Source organism: Gossypium hirsutum, chromosome A13 (assembly GCF_007990345.1).
Source record: "Gossypium hirsutum isolate 1008001.06 chromosome A13, Gossypium_hirsutum_v2.1, whole genome shotgun sequence".
Classification (NCBI taxonomy): Eukaryota; Viridiplantae; Streptophyta; class Magnoliopsida; order Malvales; family Malvaceae; genus Gossypium; species Gossypium hirsutum.
The window spans coordinates 29,939,119-29,962,958 of NC_053436.1; the positions used below are offsets into that span (position 1 = coordinate 29,939,119).

At 31.3% G+C, this 23,840-nt stretch overlaps 1 protein-coding gene, 1 long non-coding RNA gene and 1 pseudogene across 2 annotated transcripts; 2 read left to right on the plus strand and 1 right to left on the minus strand.

Annotated features, from left to right (window-relative positions):
- Window positions 1-14,943: 14,943 nt before the first annotated feature.
- Window positions 14,944-15,949, plus strand: LOC107940478 (40S ribosomal protein S5; the record flags this gene model as incomplete). The annotated part of the gene is made up of 3 exons (XM_016873907.2): window positions 14,944-15,251; window positions 15,415-15,618; window positions 15,740-15,949. Coding segments are annotated over 3 exons (567 nt in total), but the record flags the coding sequence as incomplete, so codon positions are not given.
- Window positions 15,950-18,114: 2,165 nt separating this feature from the next.
- LOC121212293 (equilibrative nucleotide transporter 1-like) lies at window positions 18,115-20,011 on the minus strand (annotated as a pseudogene).
- A 74-nt stretch (window positions 20,012-20,085) lies between these two features.
- LOC107893690 (uncharacterized) lies at window positions 20,086-23,015 on the plus strand. Its single transcript, XR_001682927.2, has 2 exons — window positions 20,086-20,663; window positions 22,642-23,015. It is a non-coding gene; the product is annotated as an uncharacterized lncRNA (long non-coding RNA).
- The last annotated feature ends 825 nt before the right edge of the window (window positions 23,016-23,840 follow it).

Consider the following 23,840-nt stretch of genomic DNA (forward strand, 5'->3'; position numbering starts at 1 on the left):
TATTTTTGATGATTTTTATACAAACGGACTATTTGCCTATCAGCCCTCAAACTCTCTAAGTCCTTTCCTAATTCTACTAAAATTCACTATTTTTTGTTTTATCAAATTGAAACCCTAACTCTCTCTATTTTTATTCTAGCTTTCTCTCAAAAAAGGAAAGAAACCTCTCTATTACAATTTTATTCTCAAGCCCTCGCCACTAGAAACTTTCTTTCAAATTATTGAATCTTTGCAATCAAGCCCCCATCAATTGTTCTCCAAATTATTTAATTCTAAGTCATTATCGTTGAGTTTCTATCAAGATCAACCCTTGTAGGTGATTTGATTGAGCTTGAACGTAAGGTAGTCACTTGAGACCTCGGAAAAGTTAGGTGTGTGTTCTTTTACAATAAATTGAGTCAAATTTCGAAAATGCCCAATCATACACAGCCTACCACACGAGCGTGTGGCATGCCCGTGTGGATCACACGGCCTCACACACGGCCATGTCCCCCTATATTCCCTTGCATCTGTGTTTTGCACAAAGCTTGAAGCCTCGCACCTCACCACCCCTTTGTATCACACACAGCCTGGACACACAACCGTGTGGCTCTTACACCTTCACCTTCACTCTATCGCATTTCACACGACCTGGGGCATCACACACGGGCTGGTCACACGACCATGTGGCCCTTGAAACTTAAAAATTATAGTTTTGCCTTGTCTTTCATTATTTTATGCAATTTAGTCCATGATTAGGTTTTTAATGGCATCTTGTGAACTAGATTATGCATTAGGTCTTGAACTAGGAGTAGAATGATTGAATATGTGAATGAATGAATGAATGATCTTAATTGCTTTTGATTGAGTGCTTGATCCATGAATGATTTTATATTTATCAATGTTATAAATGTCGAATGAACGTCTCGTATGCCTAAATGGTTAAACTATTGATTATTGAATATAATCGTGAATGTCATTATTATGCAATGAAATAGAATGTTTAAAGTATTAATGATTGAGTGAATGAATGCATTAAAGAATTATTGCATTGCATATGCATGCAGGTAACGATATGAAAGGAGGAAGAATGGCAGCTCATATTAATTGCATAAACTGTGGTATGAGACAATTATTTTAAATCACATCAGTTAGGATGCATGTTATTAATGGGTATTTATATTGATAAAAAAGTTTATACTTATTATTCCACATTGATAATGATTTTAGAATGTTGTTTATTTATTAAGTGTTTTAACCAGGTTGATTTATTATACAAAGATTATTGATTTATTTTCCGCTGCTAAATAAATCTTTGGTTTAATTGATTAATATGATATATTCACTATTAGAAACCAAGTTTAGAATTGAGGATGGATTTGAAAAAAAGATAGGATCATTTCTGATAGATGCACGGATGGGGTGAAATTTATTAAATTTCATTCACCGAAGCTGTCAATTTTCAAGTTTGGGAAATCATATGACTTGCAACATATATTTGGATGGGATCTAGACATTTCTTGGTTAAGATGTCTTCATAGCGTTTGAAGCTCTATCTCTTAGCCTCAAAACTCACTTTGAATCACTCAATTTTGAGTTCAGGAGCTCAAGTTATGAATGTTTTAGTGAAGACTGTGCGAGTAGAATTTTTGGTTGGTATTATGATGAGAATTACGAGTTTCGGACTTTTAATTCGAGTTTAAATCATATTGGGTTTGGGTTTTAGGCTTAATTTTTATTATATATGAGCCCAATATTGTATTTATCAGCTTTTATTATTTTATTATTTCGAATTTTTAATAATTATTAAGTAGTTTAATTTATTTAGGAGTTTTATATCAACAAAAAAGTTTAGTTTAAACCTACTTCTTGTTTAGATTAATTAGCGTTCTAGTATACTTAAGAGTTTTATTTAGATTTATTTAACTAGCTTATATATAGGGTTTTGCATTGTATACAAATCAGACAATTGTTTTCATTAATAAAGTTTTCAACTCTCGGAGTTTGTTTCTTGTGCAAGATTTCTTTCTTGTGATTTTTAGAAGTAATTTTCTTCTCGATTTACTTCAAGGATTCGTGAGATTCCATTCTTCACCCTTCAATTTGCCAAGGATTATTTTTTGGAGGGTTGATTAGAGCCATTAATTGAGTTTGGTGGGATTTATATTTCAAAGGATTCAATTGAACATTTATCTTTTTATTCATCATAACCATCGGTTTATTCAATCCATCTTCCACATTAAATTTCGTCTATTTATTTATTTTTATATTATTATTTGTTATTTGTTCTCAAATTTCTTCTTTTATTGTTTTTGACTTCTTTATTACTAAATTTGTTTATTTCTTTTTTTTTTCAAATCAGATCCAAATCTTTCCATTTTGAGTCAAACAACTTAAATTCGATCCTTCTTTCTCTTCCTTCCCTCATTTTGTATCAATTTTGATGATTAATGTGATCTCTTCGACTCGGGTCTACCGTCTAGGCCGATTTGAGGTGGTTTCATTAAAAACTAGTTTATATATAAAAACATGAGTATGGATGAATTGATCTAGCAAAATCATATTTTACGGACAATTATTATTAAATTAACATTTAAATGATGAATTTTAAATAAAACTATAATAATATATTGATCTCTTAATAACTGCAAAATAATATTTTAAATAAAATCATAATAATTAAACAATAACTCTTATATCATAATTAGAAAAATCTGTAGAGAATCAAGTGAATGGACAATAAATAGGATAACAATTAAACAATAACATTTATTAATTTAAATTAATAATTATCTATTACAATTATATATCAATTAAAGCTGAATTTAACTCTATAAATAGATTAACTAGATTCATTAGCATCCAACTTTTTGGAGTAGAATACAAACAAAATCAGAAAGCATTTTAATTTTTAGGCTTAAATGCTAAAAAAAAAAACTTTGTAATAATATAAAATATCAATGAAGCTCATAATGGAAATTAAAATCGCACTTGATTAGATCCTTAATCAAAAGCTAACAATTAAATAAGGTCCTAAAATTAATTTTTTCATCGAAACTTGACAAGTTATTAAGTGATGATGTAGTGGCTAACATAAAATATAATGCCATGGAAAATGAGTGTAGTCTTCGATTAGAGACTTAATTAATCTTTTTAATTATTTTACAATAATTTGTTTAGTATTTAAGCCAAAAATTATAAACAACTTAAAAAATAAAAATAATAAAGATTTATAAAAATTCAAAACAGTAAAAACTCTAAACAAAATATTTACATGAAATAGTTAGAAGGTATAATAATAAATTTACTTCTCAACTTTTACATTTTTTTTGTCAATTTAGTTCTTTTTTTATTAATTAAATTTGATTATTAACATTTTAAAAAGAGTCAAATAGTTGTTCTTAGTGGAAATATAGAATAAAACATTATTTCTTTAATGATGTTGGTGTGGCAACCTGCCTGACAGTCTATGTGTACTTCATATTAACATGACACTATTTGTCTTATATATCATGTCAAGAAATAATTTAAAATTTATAAAATGTTCAAATTTTTTTTAAAAAGAAGAAAATTCATAAAAATTGAAAATATTATCTTGAAGTACAAGTGGATTGTCGTGTGAACTATCATATTTAAAAACTTAGCGTTTTAGCTAATATTTTTGTTAAAAAACGATAATTTAACTCTTTTTTGAAGGTTAATAATTAAATTTAGTTAAAAAAAAAAGAAATCAAATTGACAAAACATATAAATATTGAAAGTTAAATTTATCATTATTTAAAATTTTAAGAGAAAAAAGGTTAATTAAAATTATGATAATTATAAAAGGAAAGAAGACATAATTAATTATAAGATATTTAAAAGTTAATGATATTTCAATCTTAACAATACAATTAACTCTGATATAGTGATATTGTAAATAAGAGAAAACCTTTGATACAGTGAGATTATTTGAACCGGTCTAAAATGAAATTATAGTATTTAAAACATACATTTAGTCTCCTATCCCATTTTCTTACCATTGAAAAAAATTCACAGAATTTATATTTGAAGTAGTGTTAAGTGTATAAATTTATACATAATTAATTAATTAATCAAATTAAAACATATAGTTAGTAAATCAATAAATAATTTCAAATTTCATTAAAAATAAATAATTTTTTAACACATGCTGGAGTGTTTGGTAAACAGAGTTTTGAGCCTTTTTAGTTGATTTATAGTCAAACCCTCTAATTGTAGTATTTAGTGAATAGAGGTTTGCAAGAGCTTGTTGAACTAAAACCTCGAAAACAAAAAATGCTGGGATTGACAACTTTTTTCACAACTGATTGAGATTGAGATATGTGGAATGACATATCTGATCATGCTTACTAAAAAATTACTCCATTTGCCACTATGTACAATTATATTGATACACTATTAATATTTATCAATTTTCACAAGGTTAATATTTGCAAATAAGGAATTTAAGAAATTTGTTTATTTAAATTTTAAAAAATTTTCAGATATTTTAATTCATTGGCAATAGTGTTTTATTTCAATAATTTCACCCAATAAAGACTAAAATATTATAAATAAATAAATACTTAACAATAAAATGTATTTGCTCTTATTTGTCATTTTACACATATCAGCTTTCAGCTACCAGCTAAGTTTTACCAAATACTTTTAAATAAACAGTTAATAGAATTAGTTGGTCAAATAAGTTACCAAATACTAATTGCCAAATAGGGCTGATATCTTTTTTAAGTGCTAAAGTGAAATGTTGTTTTAATTAATTTTATTTTAAAAATAATAATTTTCCCATTAAAGAACATTTTTTTTCAATCAATCATATCAAGCAATTATACTGCAAAAGCTCAATTTTGTCTTGGGCCCAACCAAACAGAAACCAAATCAAAATAAAAAAAAAATATAATAACAATCCAAGTTCATTACAATAGTTCAACAGCCCAAATTACAAGCTTAAACAAAGGAAAAACTCTAATGGCCAAAATGGCTCGTAACCTAAACAATTTAAAAAAAATAACAAAAACCCTAACCCACCATCACACCCTAGTGCCTGTCACCACCAACTGCTCAGCCACCGTCATCTTCAACCACCGCCTGCAAGAGAAAGGAAGAAAAGACAGCAAGAAGTAGTACAAAACAATAAAAAAAATATGTAACATTTGGCTACAAAAGCCACAAAAAAAACATGTATAAAAAAATAAGAGGAGAGAACACGGAATCAAAAAAATTACAATAGTTTTTTGTAGGTATTATTTTTTTTTGCATATATATATTTATTTATTTTTTGAGTATTATATATATATAAATACGAAAGTCCCTACCTTTTTTCGCCGGAGCCTCTTCTAGCCTAGAGGGCTGCCAAACCCTCTGGCTATGCCTGAATCCTCGTTGAGAACGATTGAAAATTGAAAGTTTTGTTTTTTTTTTTGTTTTTTTGCTTTTGTTTTTTTGCGAATAGAAGGCTTTGCCTTCGAGATCAGGGCCAAAAAAGAAAAAAAAGGATTTTTTGATGTTTTCTGGTCATCGAAGACGGTAGTCGCAGTCACCGATGGTCGGGAACTGCGACGAAGCCACGACAGCTCCAATGGCTAGACCCAGCCCCTTTTCGAAGAAAAAAAAGGAAAACAAATTTTTTTTAAACTGTTTCAAATGAATTTTTTTTTACTTAAATAGGGCGCAAAAATGACGCAGCTTCAAGGGGTTTTGAAATGCCCCAAAAAGACGCCGTTTTGGGGCCGACCCGCCAAACTGACCCACCCATCTCAAGATCCGCTTTTTTTTAAAAATGGTCTATTTGCGCATTTGGTCCTTTCGCTTTTGTGGCTTGTTTCAATCTAGTCTTATTTTATTTGTTTTATTTGTGATTTTGCCACTTAATTTTATTTTATTTTCATTTTGGTCATTGGACCATTTTTAGAGATGGGTACCTAAAACGGCGTCGTTTTGGCTGACCCGATCCGACTCGAACCACCCAACCTAGGATCCTCATTTTTTTTAACGGGTTTATTTGCGCCTTTGACCCTTCCGCTTTTGCGGCTTCTTTCAATTTAGTCCCTTTCCTTTCTTAATTACTTTATTTCTTCCCTATCTTTTAAATTGTTCATAATTTAGTCCCTGGATCAATGTGGACCCGCTTACGGGATGACATGTCCCAGGGTTTGGAATAATTGCCCATTTGGTACCTGGTTATTTTCGCGCATTTTATTTTGATCCTTATTTTTGTTTTATTAGTTTTTTATTTACAATTTGTCCACCTAAATTTCATTTAAATTTTGATTTAGTCCTCTATTTATTTATTCATTTATTTATTTACAGGTTAGCCCGCTTACTATTTGTTTTATCCCAATTTACCCTTTTAATTTCATTTAAATTACAATTAAATCCTTTTTATTCTTTTCTTCATTTATTAACTTATTTACTTATTTAATTTCAACTTTTCATTAAATTTTTATTATTTATTTATTATTATGGTAATTTCAGCCTTTCATGATTTTTTATTTGCTTATTTATTTATTTATTATTTCCTTTCTCTTTTATTTTAAAATTCGCATTGTTCATTTTTGTACATATTTGTCATATTGTCATTATTACTTCATTATTTTTATTTTTGTTTTATTATTTCTTTTATTTTTAGTACTTTCATGTCTTGTCTTTTTAATCATGCATCTTCCGTTTATTTTTATTTTAAATAATCTTATATATTTTATTATTCTGATTACATTATTATTATAGTATTTCTTAATATATTTATATTTTATCATTCTAATATTCTACCCATGTAGCCATTTTATTTTATTTCGCCAAACTGCTATATTATTTATTTATACATGTTATTCTATTTTATCCTTGCTATTATCATTTTATTTACTTATATTATTAATATAATAATTACTACGCTGTGATTAGCACCATTATTATAAAATCGATATTATTATAAAAGTGGTATTCTCATTATTATTGTAGTTGCATTACTATCATCATTTCATATATTATATCACAACATATTCATTCATTTTTATAATATATATATAAATTTTTTTAAAAAGGAGTTATCTCCGTTTTATATAATGTATAAAATGTACAAAACCAAAGTAATGTTCATTATTTTGGAATTAGAAAAGTCGTGTTCTTAACTTACGAAATATGGCTTCGTTCCAAAACCAAGATAGTCGAATATCTAGTTTAAAATAAAAAAAACAAGGTTTTGGCGTTTGTTCTCGTTTTTGAGGATTTAAGGCATTGTGTCCTAACTTATGGGACATGATCCTTTCTTCTCGATTAACTTGAGATAAGCTCTTTTTTTTTGCGAAAATTACTTTAATTAGGTAATGCCTTAATATAAAAAGGAATTGTGTTTTAAATTCTCTTCAAATTTTCAATTCTTGACACTAAGACATCAAGCAATCAACTAGGTACCAATTTTAGGAGTCAAGAGGGTGCTAATCCTTCCTCATGCGTCGTTTTCAAAATATAAGTCAATTTCAAAAAAAAAAGTTTCGACAGCTTGGTGACTCCACTAGGACAAAATAAACGAGTCAAGCTGCAAGTTGATTATTTTTAGTCTTTTTATCGATAATTAATAATTTGGTTTAAATTTACAATCCATTTGTTTCATTTCATCTTTCATTTTTGTAATCTTCATCATTTTGTTACAGAATGATATGTTTGCTTTATTGGTTTGAGTTTCTTGGTATATTTCCGCATATTGCATTGCATAATCGTTCGATTTTGCCCTTCTTAAGTGGGAGTGAGAAGTTATTCCTTCGTGAGGTCTTCACATCCATATAGGTAGTGGATCACTTTCGAGATACATCCATACCTATGTCTTCGTGAGATTTTCATCTCCGTATAGCCATAGGGAAATGTATTTCCTGAACCGAACTCGGTCCGTATGAGCCTATAACGGGTGAGGATTAAGGAATCTGTTGGTCTAGGTACCTTTACTTTAAAACCAAACCGCATATTATGAGCCCTAAGAGCCTACCCTAGATAGAACCATACGGAATATCGAGTGGTCAACCAATTAGGTGTTCTATTTATTATTTCTTGCTTGGAATTCTAGATTTGTATGAAATGTATTGACTTATTTTATTTTGTTTTGGTTGTGATTGTATTGCATTTTCATCATATAAAAGGGTGTTGATTCATGTTCAGTACTAAATAGAGAGTTTTTCATGGAAAAGAGATTTCTTGATAAAGTAGAAGATAATGCGGCTGTCCAGATATGGTCCGAAAAGACACAACAAGAAAAGGATAATAGCTTGACGGAGGGATATGTGTTAGAATTGTGGGATTTCACTTGTATTAGTGTGACTCAGAATAACCTCTAAGAGTTGAAAGAGGTATGGGACCAATGAGATGACGAAACCAAGTAGTTATTCTACTGTAACTATAGTGATTTGCCTTACTCGATGTCAAAATGGATAAGAACTTATTCTGAGCTTTGGCCCAGTATTGGAATCTCGCCTATAGCTGCTTTACTTATGGAAAGGTAGACTTGGTACCCCCACCATAGAAAAGTACACAACTCTACTCCGTTGCCTGAGAATCTAAGTCGACAAAGCTTATTCTAGAGCAGCCAACATCTCGACTTTCCTAAAAAAGCTAATGAGCATCACTGGAATGAGTGAGAAATGGGTCGTGGCCTGGATTAAATAAAAGGAAGGTAATAAATGTATCCCTTGGAAAAGTTTGTGGGATTTGATCTTGGCACATCCAGACCCGAAGAAAATGGTCGATGTCTTCTCTTTGAGTATTTACGGGTTGGTTATTTTCCTCAAAGTACTAGGGCACATAGATGAGGCAATTTCATATCTATTTGACCAGCTTGACAAAAGGGTCATGCTTGTCTCGATGATTTTGGCTAAAACATTCAGATCTTTGAGTGCATGCTAGAGAGCAGGTGAAGAAAGATTTATCGGATGTGCACAACTCTTGCTAGCTTGGTTTTATAGCCACTTTTGAAAGGTAAAAAAGGTATTTTATCGAGTATTCTTCGAGAACAACTCTCCATTGAAAGAATTCGTGGCTAATCCAAAGCGAGACGACATTTCAGAGGAAAAATGGATGGCAATTATCTAGAGTCTCCAAGATAAAGACGTTAAATGGAGGGCTCATTAGATGATCCCTGATGAGATTTTGTACCGATGTGGAAACTTCGACTGGGTCTCTCTACTCGAGATATGGGGAGCTATGGGATATGCCTCTCTATTTGTATTGAGGCAGTATAGATCAAGGCAGTTCATACCGGTAACGCAAGGGTTGGCTCAGTGCGAGTTTGTATACAAAGGTGATAATTACAATATGAAGGTTCCTGAAATATCGAACGCTTGGAACCAGACCCATAGAATGAAAAGATTTCCTACAAATCCCAAGACAACCCCCGAGTATGATTGGTGGTGGGGCAAAAGAGTTAATGACAATGTCCCTTTGTCAAATCAAGAAAATACTCAGCCGATAGAAGAGCACTTTCATTTGAGTCGGAAATTATAAAGTAAGAGTTTGAGAAGAGGAGTTCGGAGCTGGGAAAAAATATAGAACAGTTGGAAGAGGAAAAAATGTAGCTAGGATTAAACGTCAACGTCCAGAAGTTAGAAGCTGAGAAAATGAGAAAAAGGAAAGAACAAGACTGATGAAGACTTAGACAGTCTGAAAACAAATTATAAGAAGTTGTGCTTATCAATAAGGACTGCCAGGTAGGGTAAAACATCGGAGCAATGGCGGTAAGAGATCAAAGAAGAAAATATTAGAGCTGATCAGTGGGAAAAGAAATTCCAAGATACTTGAATTCGAGAAGATGCTCTAGAAAGGGATTTGTTAGAAAGCTGAAATGAAAAGGTTAGATTAAAAGCCCGAGTAGGAGAATTAGAAAGGTCACTGCATCAATATCATAGTCGCAACTCCGCAATTGAGTTAAAAGTAAGCCTAAATAAGATTGAAGAGCTCGAGACCGCACTGCAAAATTATGAACTTCGAGTTGAACTTCTTGAAACGAACAATGAACACTAGAAAAAGTAATTCCAACGCTCTCAAGGTCAGATTAGAGATAGAGATCATAGTATGGGCAAAGCTGTTACTTAAATGCGAGAAATAGTCGACCATTTACAAATCCTAGCAGTTCAAGCCAACATGCTGAGCTTAAAATACGAATCAGAATTGGATCGGGGCTGAGAATTAGCTTGGCTTCTTAAAAAAGTTAAGGCTTTGAGTATTAGGGTAAGATCGTACATGTAAAATGTATTCATTTTATGTAAAGAGATTAGTTTTCTAGTAAAGTTATTCTAATAGAATTGAATCAAAATCAACGCCCAATAAATGTCCAAGCCTAACCAGATACATATCCACAAAAGGTACCTGTTACCATAAGACCTCAACAATATCAAGTTGGTACTTCAGCACCGATGAATTACCTAACAGGTTCAGGTTCCAATCTTGGGGATAATCTGACCAACCTAGTTGTTCCCGATTTAGATGACATGGCCGAAATAGATAGACCAAAAGTAGAACTGCCAAAACAACTAGAAGATTGGTGCAAGTGGTTGAAAGAGAAATTCAGAGCTATGGAGAATGTCAATTACCTTTGCAGCGTTGATGCTAAGGAGTTTAGCTTAGTCCCTGATCTAGTGCTCCCACCAAAATTCAAAACTCCAGAATTCGAAAAATATAATGGGACTGGTTGTCTTGAAGCCCATATCACAATGTTCTGCCGAAGAATGATGGGATACATCAATAATGACCAATTGTTAATTCACTACTTTCAGGATAGTTTGACCAGGTCGACCGCGAAGTGGTACAATCAGCTAAGTCGTGCCAAAATCAACTCATAGAAAGACCTAGAACAGGATTTCATAAAACAATACAGTCATGTGACTGATGTGACACCCGATAGAATTACACTGCAAAATATGGAGAAGAAGCAAAGTGAAAGATTTAGACAGTACGCTTAGACATGGAGAGAGGTGGCAACGCAAGTCCAACCACCTCTTCTAGAGAAGGAGACAATAATGCTTTTCATAAACACTCTATAATCTCCATCATTAATCATATGTTGGGAAGTGCTACCAAGAGTTTCTCAGATATAGTAATATCCTGAGAGATGATTGAAAATGTAGTAAGGAGTGGGAAAATAGATGCGAGGGGAAAACACTAAAAGGTCAGCCCCGAGAAAGAAGAAAAATGAAGTGAACACCGCGGGTGTGTATAAAGGTTATTCAAAACCAGTCACTATAGGCCAACCAAAGACCGTAACAACCAGCCATCAAGGCCCTTCAAGGCAAGAATCTAACTTAAGACCAAACACAGAAAAAATTCAGTTCACACCCATCTCGATGACATATAGAAAGTTATATCAGAATTTGTTTGATGTGCATGTGGTATCCCCGTTTTACTTAAATCCCATGCAACCTCTGTTCTTAAAATGGTATGATGTGAATGCTCAATGCGAGTACCACGTAGGAATAACGGGACACTCAATTAAGAACTGCACTGTATTCAAAAAGCTAATTGAAAGGTTTATCAAAATGGGGATTGTAAGGTTCGATGATCCATTAGGACCTAATGTGGTAGGAAATCTGTTACCCAATCATTCAAATCAATGGGTAAACGTGATAATTGAGAGTGGAGGAAAAATGACTAAAACCAATGTAGTAGAAGTAAAAACCCTACTAAAATGGGTTTGGCAAAAGATGATATACATACTACAAGAAAACAGACTTTTAGCGGCGTTTTTAGTGGCGTTTGAACCAAAAACGCCGCAAATATTATACATTAGCGGCGTTTACTTAAAAATGCCGCAAAAAAATGAGAAATAGCGGTGTTTTTATCTAAAACGCCACTAAAAATAGATAAATAGCGGTGTTTTTGTCTAAAATGCCACTAAAAACAGATTAATAGCGGTGTTTTTAACTAAACGCCACTAAAAACTGGGGAAATAGCGGCGTTTTTATCCCAAATGCCACTAAAACTAATCAATAGCGGCGTTTTTATCTAAAATGCCATGAAAAACTAGAGAAATAGCGGCGTTTTTGTCCAAACGCCACTAAAAACTGATCAATAGCGACATTTTTATCCAAAACGCCACTAAAAACTGGAGAAAAAGCGGCGTTTTTGTCCAAACACCACTAAAACTGATCAATAGTGGCGTTTTTAGGCCCAAACGCCGCAAAAATTTTTATCTATAGCGACGTCAGCAGCGTTTTATCAAAAAACGCCGCAAAAAATTGAGCTGCCATTTTTGAGTAAAGACCGACAGTCGTTTCGATTTGATTTGATTTAATTCTCATATTATTTTCTTATTTTTTTTGAATTCGATTTAATACAAACTAATTCACTTAGCTATGAGAAGGTTTCATTTTAATTACTTAATTATGAGAAGTTACAAATTGATAGCTAAACTATAAAAACATAAACCCTAAATAGTAATCCATAAACTCTAAAACCCTAAACCCCTAAAAAAATTTCATATGGATGTTTATGTATGTATATACATAGATAATGTAAAAGCTTATATATGTTTATATTAATAAATTGTGGAAGCAGTTGGTTAAATTTATTTTTTGGGTTTAGTGTTTAATATTTAAGGGTAAGGCCTATGGTTAGGTTGAAATGGTAGTATATATTTTAAGTTTATGTTTAGGGTTCAATGGTAGTATGTTAAGTTTATAGTTTGGGGTTTGTTATTTTGGGTTTGGGGTATAGTGTTTTAAATTAGTTTGTTTTTTGGGGTTTGGTGTTTGAAAGTGTTTAGGGTTTAGGGTATTAGTGTTTAAGGTTTTAAGGGTTAGGGTATTAGGGTTTAAGGGTTAGTTGATTAAATGATGTTCTGGTTGAATCTAGGTTTTAATTTGGAGTGCTCGGAGTGTGGTTTAATTAAATACTTGATCTCATGTTTATACATATATTTATGATGTATATATATGTTTATATTCCCAGATAATTACGCAAGATTTAGTATTTATGAAAGTTGATGAGGTAGTTCTTAAAATTATTGAATACGAAATGTTAACATGAAATTCTCAAATTTATAGCCTCGTGATTAAATATTGAATTTGAATTTATTATAATTTCAAAATCTAAAAAATAATATGTGTTTAATAACTTTCTTTGCATGTAATCGACTCTTGAAATTAAACTTGTCTTACTTAATTTTAAGATGCAGATAATAATGATCTCTTAAAAGAAATTTTTAATAAGTATTGCTCACACCTAGTTAAAAATATCAATGACAACTCTTGTATTTTTAATAAAAACCTAATATTTTAAAAATTTTCATTTTTTTCAATGTTGTTCATTTTTATCAAAAATGATTTTGAAAATATATTTTTTATCTCAATTCATTTCATGTTTTAAATAATTATTAGAAATTATTTTAAATTGATTTTACCTTAAATTTAAATATTAAATATTTAAATAATAATATTCAATATAATTAATTTTTTTTCAAATTAGATATATTGTTTGAAAGAAAACAAATTAACTATTAAAATTTATTACTATCTAATGCATTAGTGGCGTTTTTGACAAAAAAGCCACAAAAAAATTCACTTTAGCATAAACGACGTCATTCTATGTCTCCAAGGGAATTAGCGGCGTTTTTAAAAAAAGCGCCGCTAAAAATATAGAATTAGCCTCATTTTTAAAAAAAGCGCCGCTAAAGATCGAGTTTTAGCGGCGCTTTTTCAAAAACGTCGCTAATTCTATATTTTAGTGGCGCTTTTTTTAAAAACGGCGCTAAAAGTTTAAATAAAACTACTTCGTTTCTTTTGCAATTTACTGACGTTATTATGTTTAGCAAAACGGCGCCGTTTTTGTTTCATCCATTTCACCCCAATACAATCCCGAAACCCTTAGAGTATGTTTGGTTGGGTGTATTGGCATAGCCAATACACCCCTAATCGGTGGGCCCACTTAATCCCATGTTTGGTTGGGTGTATTGCCCTAATACGGGCCTATTACGTTACGTACGCAATCCTCATTTTCTCTGCTTCAACGCTGATTTCCAATCCCTTCCAAAAGAAAGGATTAGCTAATCGGTGTCTGTTTTACCCTTCCCAGCAGAAATCGTTCTCTACCCCACCCTCTCCCTCTCCCTCTCCCTCCCAACATCAACAGAAGTTGCCACCGAACCAAACCTCCACCCGCTCAGATCTTTCACCGACTTTCATCTTGGCATCTTTCACCAACATCAACAGAAGCGGCAAGTGCTTCTTCTCTTTTTTTACTTAATTTGGATTTTTAATTTTCTTCCTCATGATTGTTTTGTTGACAAAAAACAGATTTGTGTTCTTCAACTATGGTGGGTTTTGTCTGTTGAAATTAGGGTTTTTTTGGGGATAAATTATCAATTCTCCTGCATTATCATTCTATCTTGTATCCTTCAGTTGTCTGTTGAAATAAGTCTAGTTTGGAGTAGAAAGTTAAAAATGCGTGGATTAGGCTTCTGTTTTTTTTCCCTTTATTTCGCCATTCAAACTTCATGTGTGGTGAAGCCGTTATATAATGATAAAGTATGATTGAGTTTATAATGTCGTAATTACATGGTGGATTTTAATTTCTAAGCAAGAAGTTCTGTGGCTGAACTTTCTGTTTTGTCGTGGCCAAGCAGGAGTTTTAATTGTGAAATGGTCTCTGAGGATACTGTCCATGCATTAAAAATGAACAGCTGATTAATAATCTTGACAACTGCGGAGAACTTCTGATCTATTGCATTCTCATTTTTTGGAGTTTCTGTTTCATTAGATCAATTCATTTTATACAACTTTTCTTGCTTTTGTTTGAATATTTGTTTTATGCTGTTTCTCTTTTCTTGGATTTTAATTTTGAGCTAAAGTCACTTGATTTTTGGATTTTAGTTTTGATCTGAAGTTACTTAAAAAGTAGCATCTATAATCTTCAAGATGTTCGATTTTCAGTATTTCTGGGTCTTATTATGGCTTGTTTGTCGAGAAATTCTAATATGTGGTTTTGGATATAGGTTTAGTTGAGGCAAAAGTACCATGTAACCTTTTAGTTGAATGTTTTACATGTGGAGTAGTGTATAATCTATCATATGTTTTACACACTGCTGGGAGGTACTTAGTTAAGCGTTTTAGAAAGGCTCAGTGCCCCATTGTTGAGAGGCTTACAAACTCATTGATGATGTATGGCCGAAACAATGGAAAGAAACTTATGGCAGTCAGGATTGTGAAGCATGCTATGGAAATTATTTATCTCCTGACTGATCAGAACCCAATTCAAGTCATTGTTGATGCCATTATCAACAGGTGGCCTATATGACCTTTAAGAATTTCCTTTTTCAAATGTATCACTAGCTGACTTTAATCTTTAAAGTAGCAGATGATGTTAATTAAAACATCTTCCAATTCTGGGTTATCTTTGTTGGATCAATCTTTGATAATCCTTGTTGATTTTTGATTGATATAACAGTGGACCTCGTGAAGATGCTACTCGTATTGGTTCTGCTGGTGTTGTGAGGCGTCAGGCTGTTGATATTTCTCCTCTTCGTCGAGTGAATCAAGCCATCTATCTCCTCACCACTGGTAATCATGAGTCTGCATTCAGAAACATTAAAACTATCGCTGAATGTTTAGCTGATGAGCTTATTAACGCAGCAAAGGGATCATCTAACAGGTAAATAACAGCCTTTGAACTCCCGTGTTTGAACCTTATTTTGCTTTGAAACTAGGAACTGTCCTTGCAATCCCATTTATTTACCACAGCTTGCTTCATCATTCTCGTGTTGTTTGTGCAGCTATGCCATCAAGAAGAAGGACGAAATCGAGAGAGTTGCCAAGGCCAATCGTTGAGGAATTGGTAGGACTTTGCATAAACCATGGCAGTGGACACTTCTGTTTTTTATTCAGTACTTTATAAGTTACCTATTTTGTGTTCCGAACATAATATGAATGTTCCGTTATTTAAGTTGAGATGTTATTGAAGAAAGCATATCCTGTTTTGGTTATATATGTTGTACTTATTTTGCCATGGTTTGAAGCTGTTGAGTTCATCTTTGCTGCAAACAAAGAGATGAGAGTGCTTGATGTGGTTGTTTTGACCACATTAAATCGCCCTGCCTGTTGCTGATAATTAGTACTTAAAAAAGAGACAATTAAAGGAAGAAATCAAATTGAGTTTTTCCAATTATTGAGCAGATGAAATTATACAAGTCTTTCAAAAATATTGTTTTGAATTTCTAACCCAGCCAATAGAAGCAAAGAAAAAAATATTAATTGGAGCAATTGTACAAACTTCTATTTGAAGTTAAATACAAAGGCCGTAACACTATTGAAATCAAGCCTTTCAACCTGCATTAACAATGGAAGAGACTGCAGTTCATCAACGTCAAATTTTATATGTTTTATGAACATGATTCTCTCTATCTACAGATAAAGAAATTTTTTTTTGGAACTTTATACTACAAAAGTCGATTTAATAATCCCCGTTCTAATACTGCTTATGTTGTTTGGCTTGTTTCAGTTGGAAATATAATTTATTAGTTATAATTATTTTAAATTTTATTAAATCATATATTTTAATTAAAATATATTTAATATTAATTATTTCAAATTTTCTTTTATAGTATCATATATTATGATTTGAGTAAATTCATATAAGAATATTAATTATTAAGAATTTTATTAAATTATATATTTTAATTATAATATATTTAATAATAATTATGTTACTTTATATTTTACAGTATCATATATTATGATTTGAGTAAATTCATATAAGAATATTAATTATTAAGAATTTTATTAAATTATATATTTTAATTATAATATATTTAATAATAATTATGTTACTTTATATTTTACAGTATCATATATTATGATTTGAGTAAATTCATATAAGAATATTAATTATTAAGAATTTTATTAAATTATATATTTTAATTATAATATATTTAATAATAATTATGTTTAAATATGATTAAATTATTTATTATTGATATTAATAATCTTATTAAAATTTAAATAACAATAACAATAATAATTTACCAAAACAAATTTCTGCTAATTATAAGAATTTTATTAAATTATATATTATTAATTAAAATATATTTAATAATAATTATGTTTAAATATGATTAAAATATTTATTACTGATAATAATAATCTTATTAAAATTTAAATAACAATAACAATAATCATTTACCAAAACAATTTTATGCTAAGGGTATTCTAGTCATTTTAGTTTTTTCCATTATGCTATTACACCTCTATTCCATTCAACCAAACACAAGATTACTATTACGCCTCTATTCCATTACATTCAACCAAACAGTGGATTAACTATTACACCTCTAATCCAATACACCTCTAATCCCAATACACCTCTAATCCAATACACCTCTAATCCAATACAGCGAACCAAACGCACCCTTATTTTCCCCTAAATTAAAATTTCCCTTAAACCTTAAGGGCACGTTTGGTTCACTGTATTGGATTAGAGGTGTAATGGAATAGAGGTGTAATAGCAAATCAACTGTTTGGTTGAATGTAATGGAATAGAGGCGTAATAGTAATCTTGTGTTTGGTTGAATGGAATAGAGGTGTAATAACATAATGGAAAAAACTAAAATGACTAGAATACCCTTAGCATAAATTTGTTTTGGTAAATGATTATTGTTATTGTTATTTAAATTTTAATAAGATTATTATTATCAATAATAAATAATTTAATCATATTTAAACATAATTATTATTAAATATATTTTAATTAAAATATATAATTTAATAAAATTCTTAATAATTAGCAGAAATTTGTTTTGGTAAATTATTATTGTTATTGTTATTTAAATTTTAATAAGATTATTAATATCAATAATAAATAATTTAATCATATTAAAACATAATTATTATTAAATATATTTTAATTAAAATATATAATTTAATAAAATTCTTAATAATTAATATTCTTATATGAATTTACTCAAATCATAATATATGATACTGTAAAATATAAATTAACATAATTATTATTAAATATATTATAACTATATTTGCTGCAACATCATAGAAATTCAATACCGTAAATCACTCCAATTTTCCTATTTAAACTCTATAACTATATTTGCTGCAACATCATAGAAATTCAATGGAAGCAAACTAGACTAAAAGCAGATAATAGCCAAATGTTTCCATTTTTTCTTTTTCATGTTTTTAAGATGCAGGCATACATTGAAAGCAGATATGCACACTTCAGGCACAGTATTCATCATACAATTTGAAGAAAAACACTGCTACAAACAACGGCTTTTAGATAAACTTTACAAAGGTAAAAACATCATTAGCACAAATTCATAGCGGCCACCTGTTGGAGAGATCTTGGCTGATGATCAGATGACCCAGAACCAAGCTATGACTGATCCTGATGCCAGACCAACTACTAGAAATAACACCATAACGATGCCAGAAGTCTCTGCGTGTTGTATCTGGACAGATTTGGGAGCCATGATCATTAACACACTTGTCAAGTAGCCATTAGTTAGACCTAGAAGGCAAGTCAGTAACGAGACTGGAAACTCTGTTCGGAAGAGCTGAGGGCCGTGCAAGCAACCTATGAAGAGAGGAAAGAACAGTAACCTCACAACACAAGCGGAAATAGCAACCTTTGCATTTTCAAGGAGATAGACTGCAGTCAACGGTTTGCCAACCAGGTCAAACACATTGTAGCCTGTTATAAGGAGGACCGGATACCAGTCCTTGAGAACCAATGAGTGCACATCCTCCGTGATGTATCCTGGAAATATTGATAAAGTCACAACATATATGAGGACGATCCCAAATCCATACCACTTGACTGTTCCTACTATATTCCACAAGGTTGCTCTCCAAACAGGCCCGGTCATGGGACCTTTCTCTGCTTTTTCCTCCTTAACAGCCTCAGCCTTTAACTCTTCATAGTACTGCATAATCAGAAGTTTGTGTGCCACATTGTACAAGACTATGCATATGACCATAAACACAATGCTAGTAAAAAAAGTAAAGGTAGGCACTCTTTCTCAGGCCATCAGCATCTTGTGGAAATACAGCTTTGGTTAGGATCCTTAGCATTGAAACAAGGACCCCTGCGCCCAACAATTTGACAAATTAAAATTTCATTAGACGAGGAAGCAGCACAGTTCTTCATATAATAGGATTCAATACAAAAGATAAAAAATGAAAGAAATGAATTTTGTATCCAGGAATATTCAAGTGAAACTACTGACCACATGGGTACTAATAGTAACTATGGTTTAATTTCTATTACACCATATAAAAAGCATAGCCATAGACCATGTGTGGTAGAGGAAAAATGTTACAAGTGGTTCAAGATTCAGAGTTCATAGTGTCATCAAGAGCTTTATTACATACCTGGCGAATCAAGGCAACTTTCAAGCTGTTAAAGCAAAACATACCTTGAAAACAACTAACATATAATTAAGCTATCCTTGAGTCAAACCACTGGTTGGGCTACTTCAGCTATAATAATTAGTAATTACTGAACAGCTCGATGCCCTTAAGCAAAGTCTTGAATTTGAATCTTATGGATGGAGAAAACCACATAGAGGGAGCTTCCTCCCAAAAATGGAGTTAGACCTGGGTCAACTCTGGAGTTAGCCGAGGCCCTTGTTGGTACCGAAAACCGGAGGTCACAGACCAGAACAATACTAAACAGCTAAATTTCTGAGCCTTCAAATAATGAAGAACAAGTTCCTTAGAAATAGACCAATGACTCCTTTAAGTACCAATCTAATAAACTTCACCAACTTTCAAGAATTCATGGATCAACAAAATTAAATTAACATCCATATCTATAGTTAGTCAAAAAGTTGGTCGTTAAATTACCAGAACCGCCGGCAGTGATGAAAAGTAATCGACGGCAGTGATGAAGCTATTCCATGAGAGGAGAAAGCCAACGCCCAAAGTGAAGTAGATGATGTAGCCCAAATTGAATTTATCTTCTGGTTATAGGAATGTGCGGAGGAGGAGGGCAGATTCAGAGTCGGGTTTCGGGCCTCCGCCGATTGCGGATGCATCGGGGAAACCCATTTCTGTTTTTGTTTGGTTTTGTTTTGTTTTTTTCCACCAAAATGCAACTGGGAGGAGAAATTATGAGGATAGAAGAGGAGAGGGTCGGGTAGGGAGGGAGGGTAAAATAGAGAGTTGGGGAGGGAAGCCAGACGTAATACCTATTACTCGATTTGGGAAGGGATTAGAAAAGTAGGGAATTTGGGGATTAGGTCGGGATTGTATTACGCGCGTAATACCTATTACAGCGAACCAAACACCGGATTAGGGGCGTAATGTAATAGGCGCGTAATCGGTCAGTAATGGATTAGCTAATACATTGAACCAAACACAGTGTAAATTTTCCCCAAATCAAACCCATTTGCCGTCTCTCTTTCTCTTTTGGTTTGACAGGTTATTATTATTTCGTTTTTGTTTCAATCTATTGTCACTGGGTTAAATATGGTTTTTGTTCCAACCCAAATTTTCTCTTTCATTTCGATTTCTAATCCCGAAGCTCCTTGTTTCATTTCGATTTCATTGCAGCAAGCAAGCAGTTTATTTTCGATTTCATTTCGATTTTGATTTCACTTCTGGTTTTTTTTTGCGGAAAGATTAAGGGATTTCATTTCGAAATCAAACCCGACTGAAGGCTAGCTTTTGCGAGTCCAACAAATCAATGTACTCTCATTTAGTTGTTCTTTTGAACCCTAGACTTTAGCATGCTGACATTGGTAATGTTAGATTGTTGTGCTTCTCTCTCTTTTCGGGGTTTTGGAGATGTTTGGGTTTTTGAAATTTTGAAATTTTGAAATTTGATTTAGGGTTCTAATAGAAAGAACATACGTGTATGGAAAAATCTTAAAGAATTTAAAGATTTTTACTGATCAAGTATATTTCAAAGATTGTCTTCAACTTTAGTCTATTTTTAATCTTTGTACTTCCTTTAGACTCTTAGTAGCAGTAGAAAAGTATTAGCAATTGATTACATTGAAGTATTAGCAATTGACGCTGTGTCATTCAGATGCTGTGTCATGTTTGAGTTTAAATGAATGTGCTGTTACAGCATTAGGAATTGATGCAGCTGGTTCGGTTTTATATTCTGTTACAGAATTCTAGGTAAAGCCACATAAATGTAGGAAGTTTCTGAACTATGTAACTAAAATTTTAGTGTTCATCTCAGTTTTATAACTAGTAGTAAGTTTATCTAGTTGCATCTGAATGAAAACTTGGAAGGCAAATTCAATGAATCTATAAATTGTCAATGAATTAGATAATAACACATCTTTTAATTGTACTTCCTTTAGAAGCTTAGTAGCAGTAGAAAAGTATTAGCAATTGATTACATTGAAGTATTAGCAGTTGATGATGTGTCATTCAGATGCTGTGTCATGTTTGAGTTTAAATGAATGTGCTGTTACAGCATTAGCAATTGATGCAGCTGGTTTGGTTTTATATTCTGTTACAGAATTCTAGGTAAAGCCACATAGATGTAGGAAGTTTCTGAACTATGTAATTAAAATTTTGAAATTTTGAAATTTGATTTAGGGTTCTGATAGAAAGAACATACGTGTATGGAAAAATCTTAAAGAATTTAATGGTTTCAAATCAAATAGTGGATTGGTTAAAACCATTGTTATAGTAGGTGCAAAGATTTTTACTGGTCATCAAGATGGTAAAATTCGTGTATGGAAAGTATCTGTTAAGAACCCTGGTGTTCATAAACGAGCTGGTACATTACTATCTTTGAAAGAAATCCTCAAAAGTTCAATTAAACCAAGTAATTACATTGAAGTGAAACGCCAAAGATCTTTATGGATCAAGCATTCAGATGCTGTGTCATGTTTGAGTTTAAATGAAGAACATGGTCTTCTTTATGGATTAGCACATGGTGGTGTACTTAAAGCACATGGTAACGTGTAAAATTATTATGTTTGAAATATAAATATTTCATGCAGGGTGGTTCGACAAATGGACTATTAAAATTATGAATTTAGGAGTTAAAAATACATGCTGATTTTTATTTTTATTTTACCGAAATGTTGCTGTTAGAAGAGATGTAAATGTGAGAAGTATATGCACAGGTTGACTGCTGAATGTATTTTGTTTTAGCATGCGACTTGTATAACCGGTCTGCTGCTTTGGTGTTAAAGGAAAATAAAATATTAGTGGTTAAATGTTAAACTTGGCTGCTGTTTTAAAGTTGAATAAGTCATATTGTAATTGTAACATATGTTATGCTACTAAATTAATTGAGAGTAAAGTGTCAAGTTTACTATCCAATGCACTGTCATTTGTGCTGATTTTCTTCATTAAGTTCAGCTGTCCGAATCTGTTGTTGATATCAAATTATATGCAATGCACTATGAGATTGTATATGCATGTAATTTGGCTTTTTAGAGGCTTGGATGGGTTGTATGGAGATTGAATATATTGTTGGAGACTAGATGTTGCAGTGATTATTCCTTTAAATGTAAAGCAAAGAGTTTACAGAATTTATAATGCGAGACCAGTTATATTAAATGGTTGATATGTAGACACTTATATGTTTGTTCTACATTAAAAACACTACTTTAGGTTCAACATTTTTTGATGTTTTATTGTCATTTTTGGGACCTTATTTGATCTGGAACTCATATATATTTGTTAATGTTGACAGTTGGTCAAGAGTTCTGGGTTTACGTCTGCTGCATCGCCTTCGGTAGTCCTCCGCATCGTCGTTGGCAGCCCTATGCTACATCTCCGTTGGCATCCCTCTGCTACATCTCCGTCGGCATCCCTCTGCTACTTCTCTAGTTTTCTGCCATCCAATTTGCTTAGCTTCAATCCACATTGACTTAGGTAAGGCTTTGGGTCCTCCATTGTGGTAATTGCGATGACCATGACTTTCTCATTTCTTTTTAGATAGTGCAGCAGCATACCTGCTCTGCCTCCAATGCTTGCCTTTTCTAGCAATGCATGTTTCAATACTTGAACGCCATACAAAAATGCAATTAAAATTATAAATGTGAGACTTCTGAAGTTGTTTATATAGTATAATTTGTTAAAAAAATTATACTTTATCTTATCAAGCACATGTTTCTTCTATTTTTTACAAAATGGTGATTGATTGGTTAACCATTATGGTTGTATCAAATTTTTATGTTATAATTATATTATACTTTATTAGTTGAAAAATTATATACAATTTTTTATAATTATTTATATAACTCTTAATAAATGTTCATCTTAGTTTATAAATTTTCAAGTTTATTACTGTACATTTGAACTTGTGCAATTTTTTTTTTTGCAATTAATTAGTTGCACAATTTCAATGTAATTTTGCTATTTAAATATTAACAAGATTTTTCAATATATTGACTAAAAAATATTAATTTATTATATGATTAAATACTGTGTTCTTGACTAAAAATATATATTTAATACTAATTAATTTTTGGTATTAATAATGTTTGATTTTAATATTTAATATTTTTAAATATTTTTAAAACGTATAAATATATTTTTATCAATATAATAATATTGATCATTATTTAATTTTATTTTAATATAAAAATCAAATTACTATTCTTTTTTTTCCAAAAAAAATGATTTAAAAGCTTTTTAAAATGAAAAGTTACTTTTTGTTACTCATCAAATTATATCCCACGCCTTGTATATATTTCTAATAATAAGCAGAACTGTCAAAGTAATACATCATATTGATTGATTTTTTATATTAATAATGTTTGATTTTGATATTTAATATTTTTAAATGTTTTTAAGACTTATAAATATTTTTTTATCAATATAATAATATTAACCATTATTTAAATTTATTTTAATATAGAAATCAAATTACTGTTCTTTTTTTCCAAA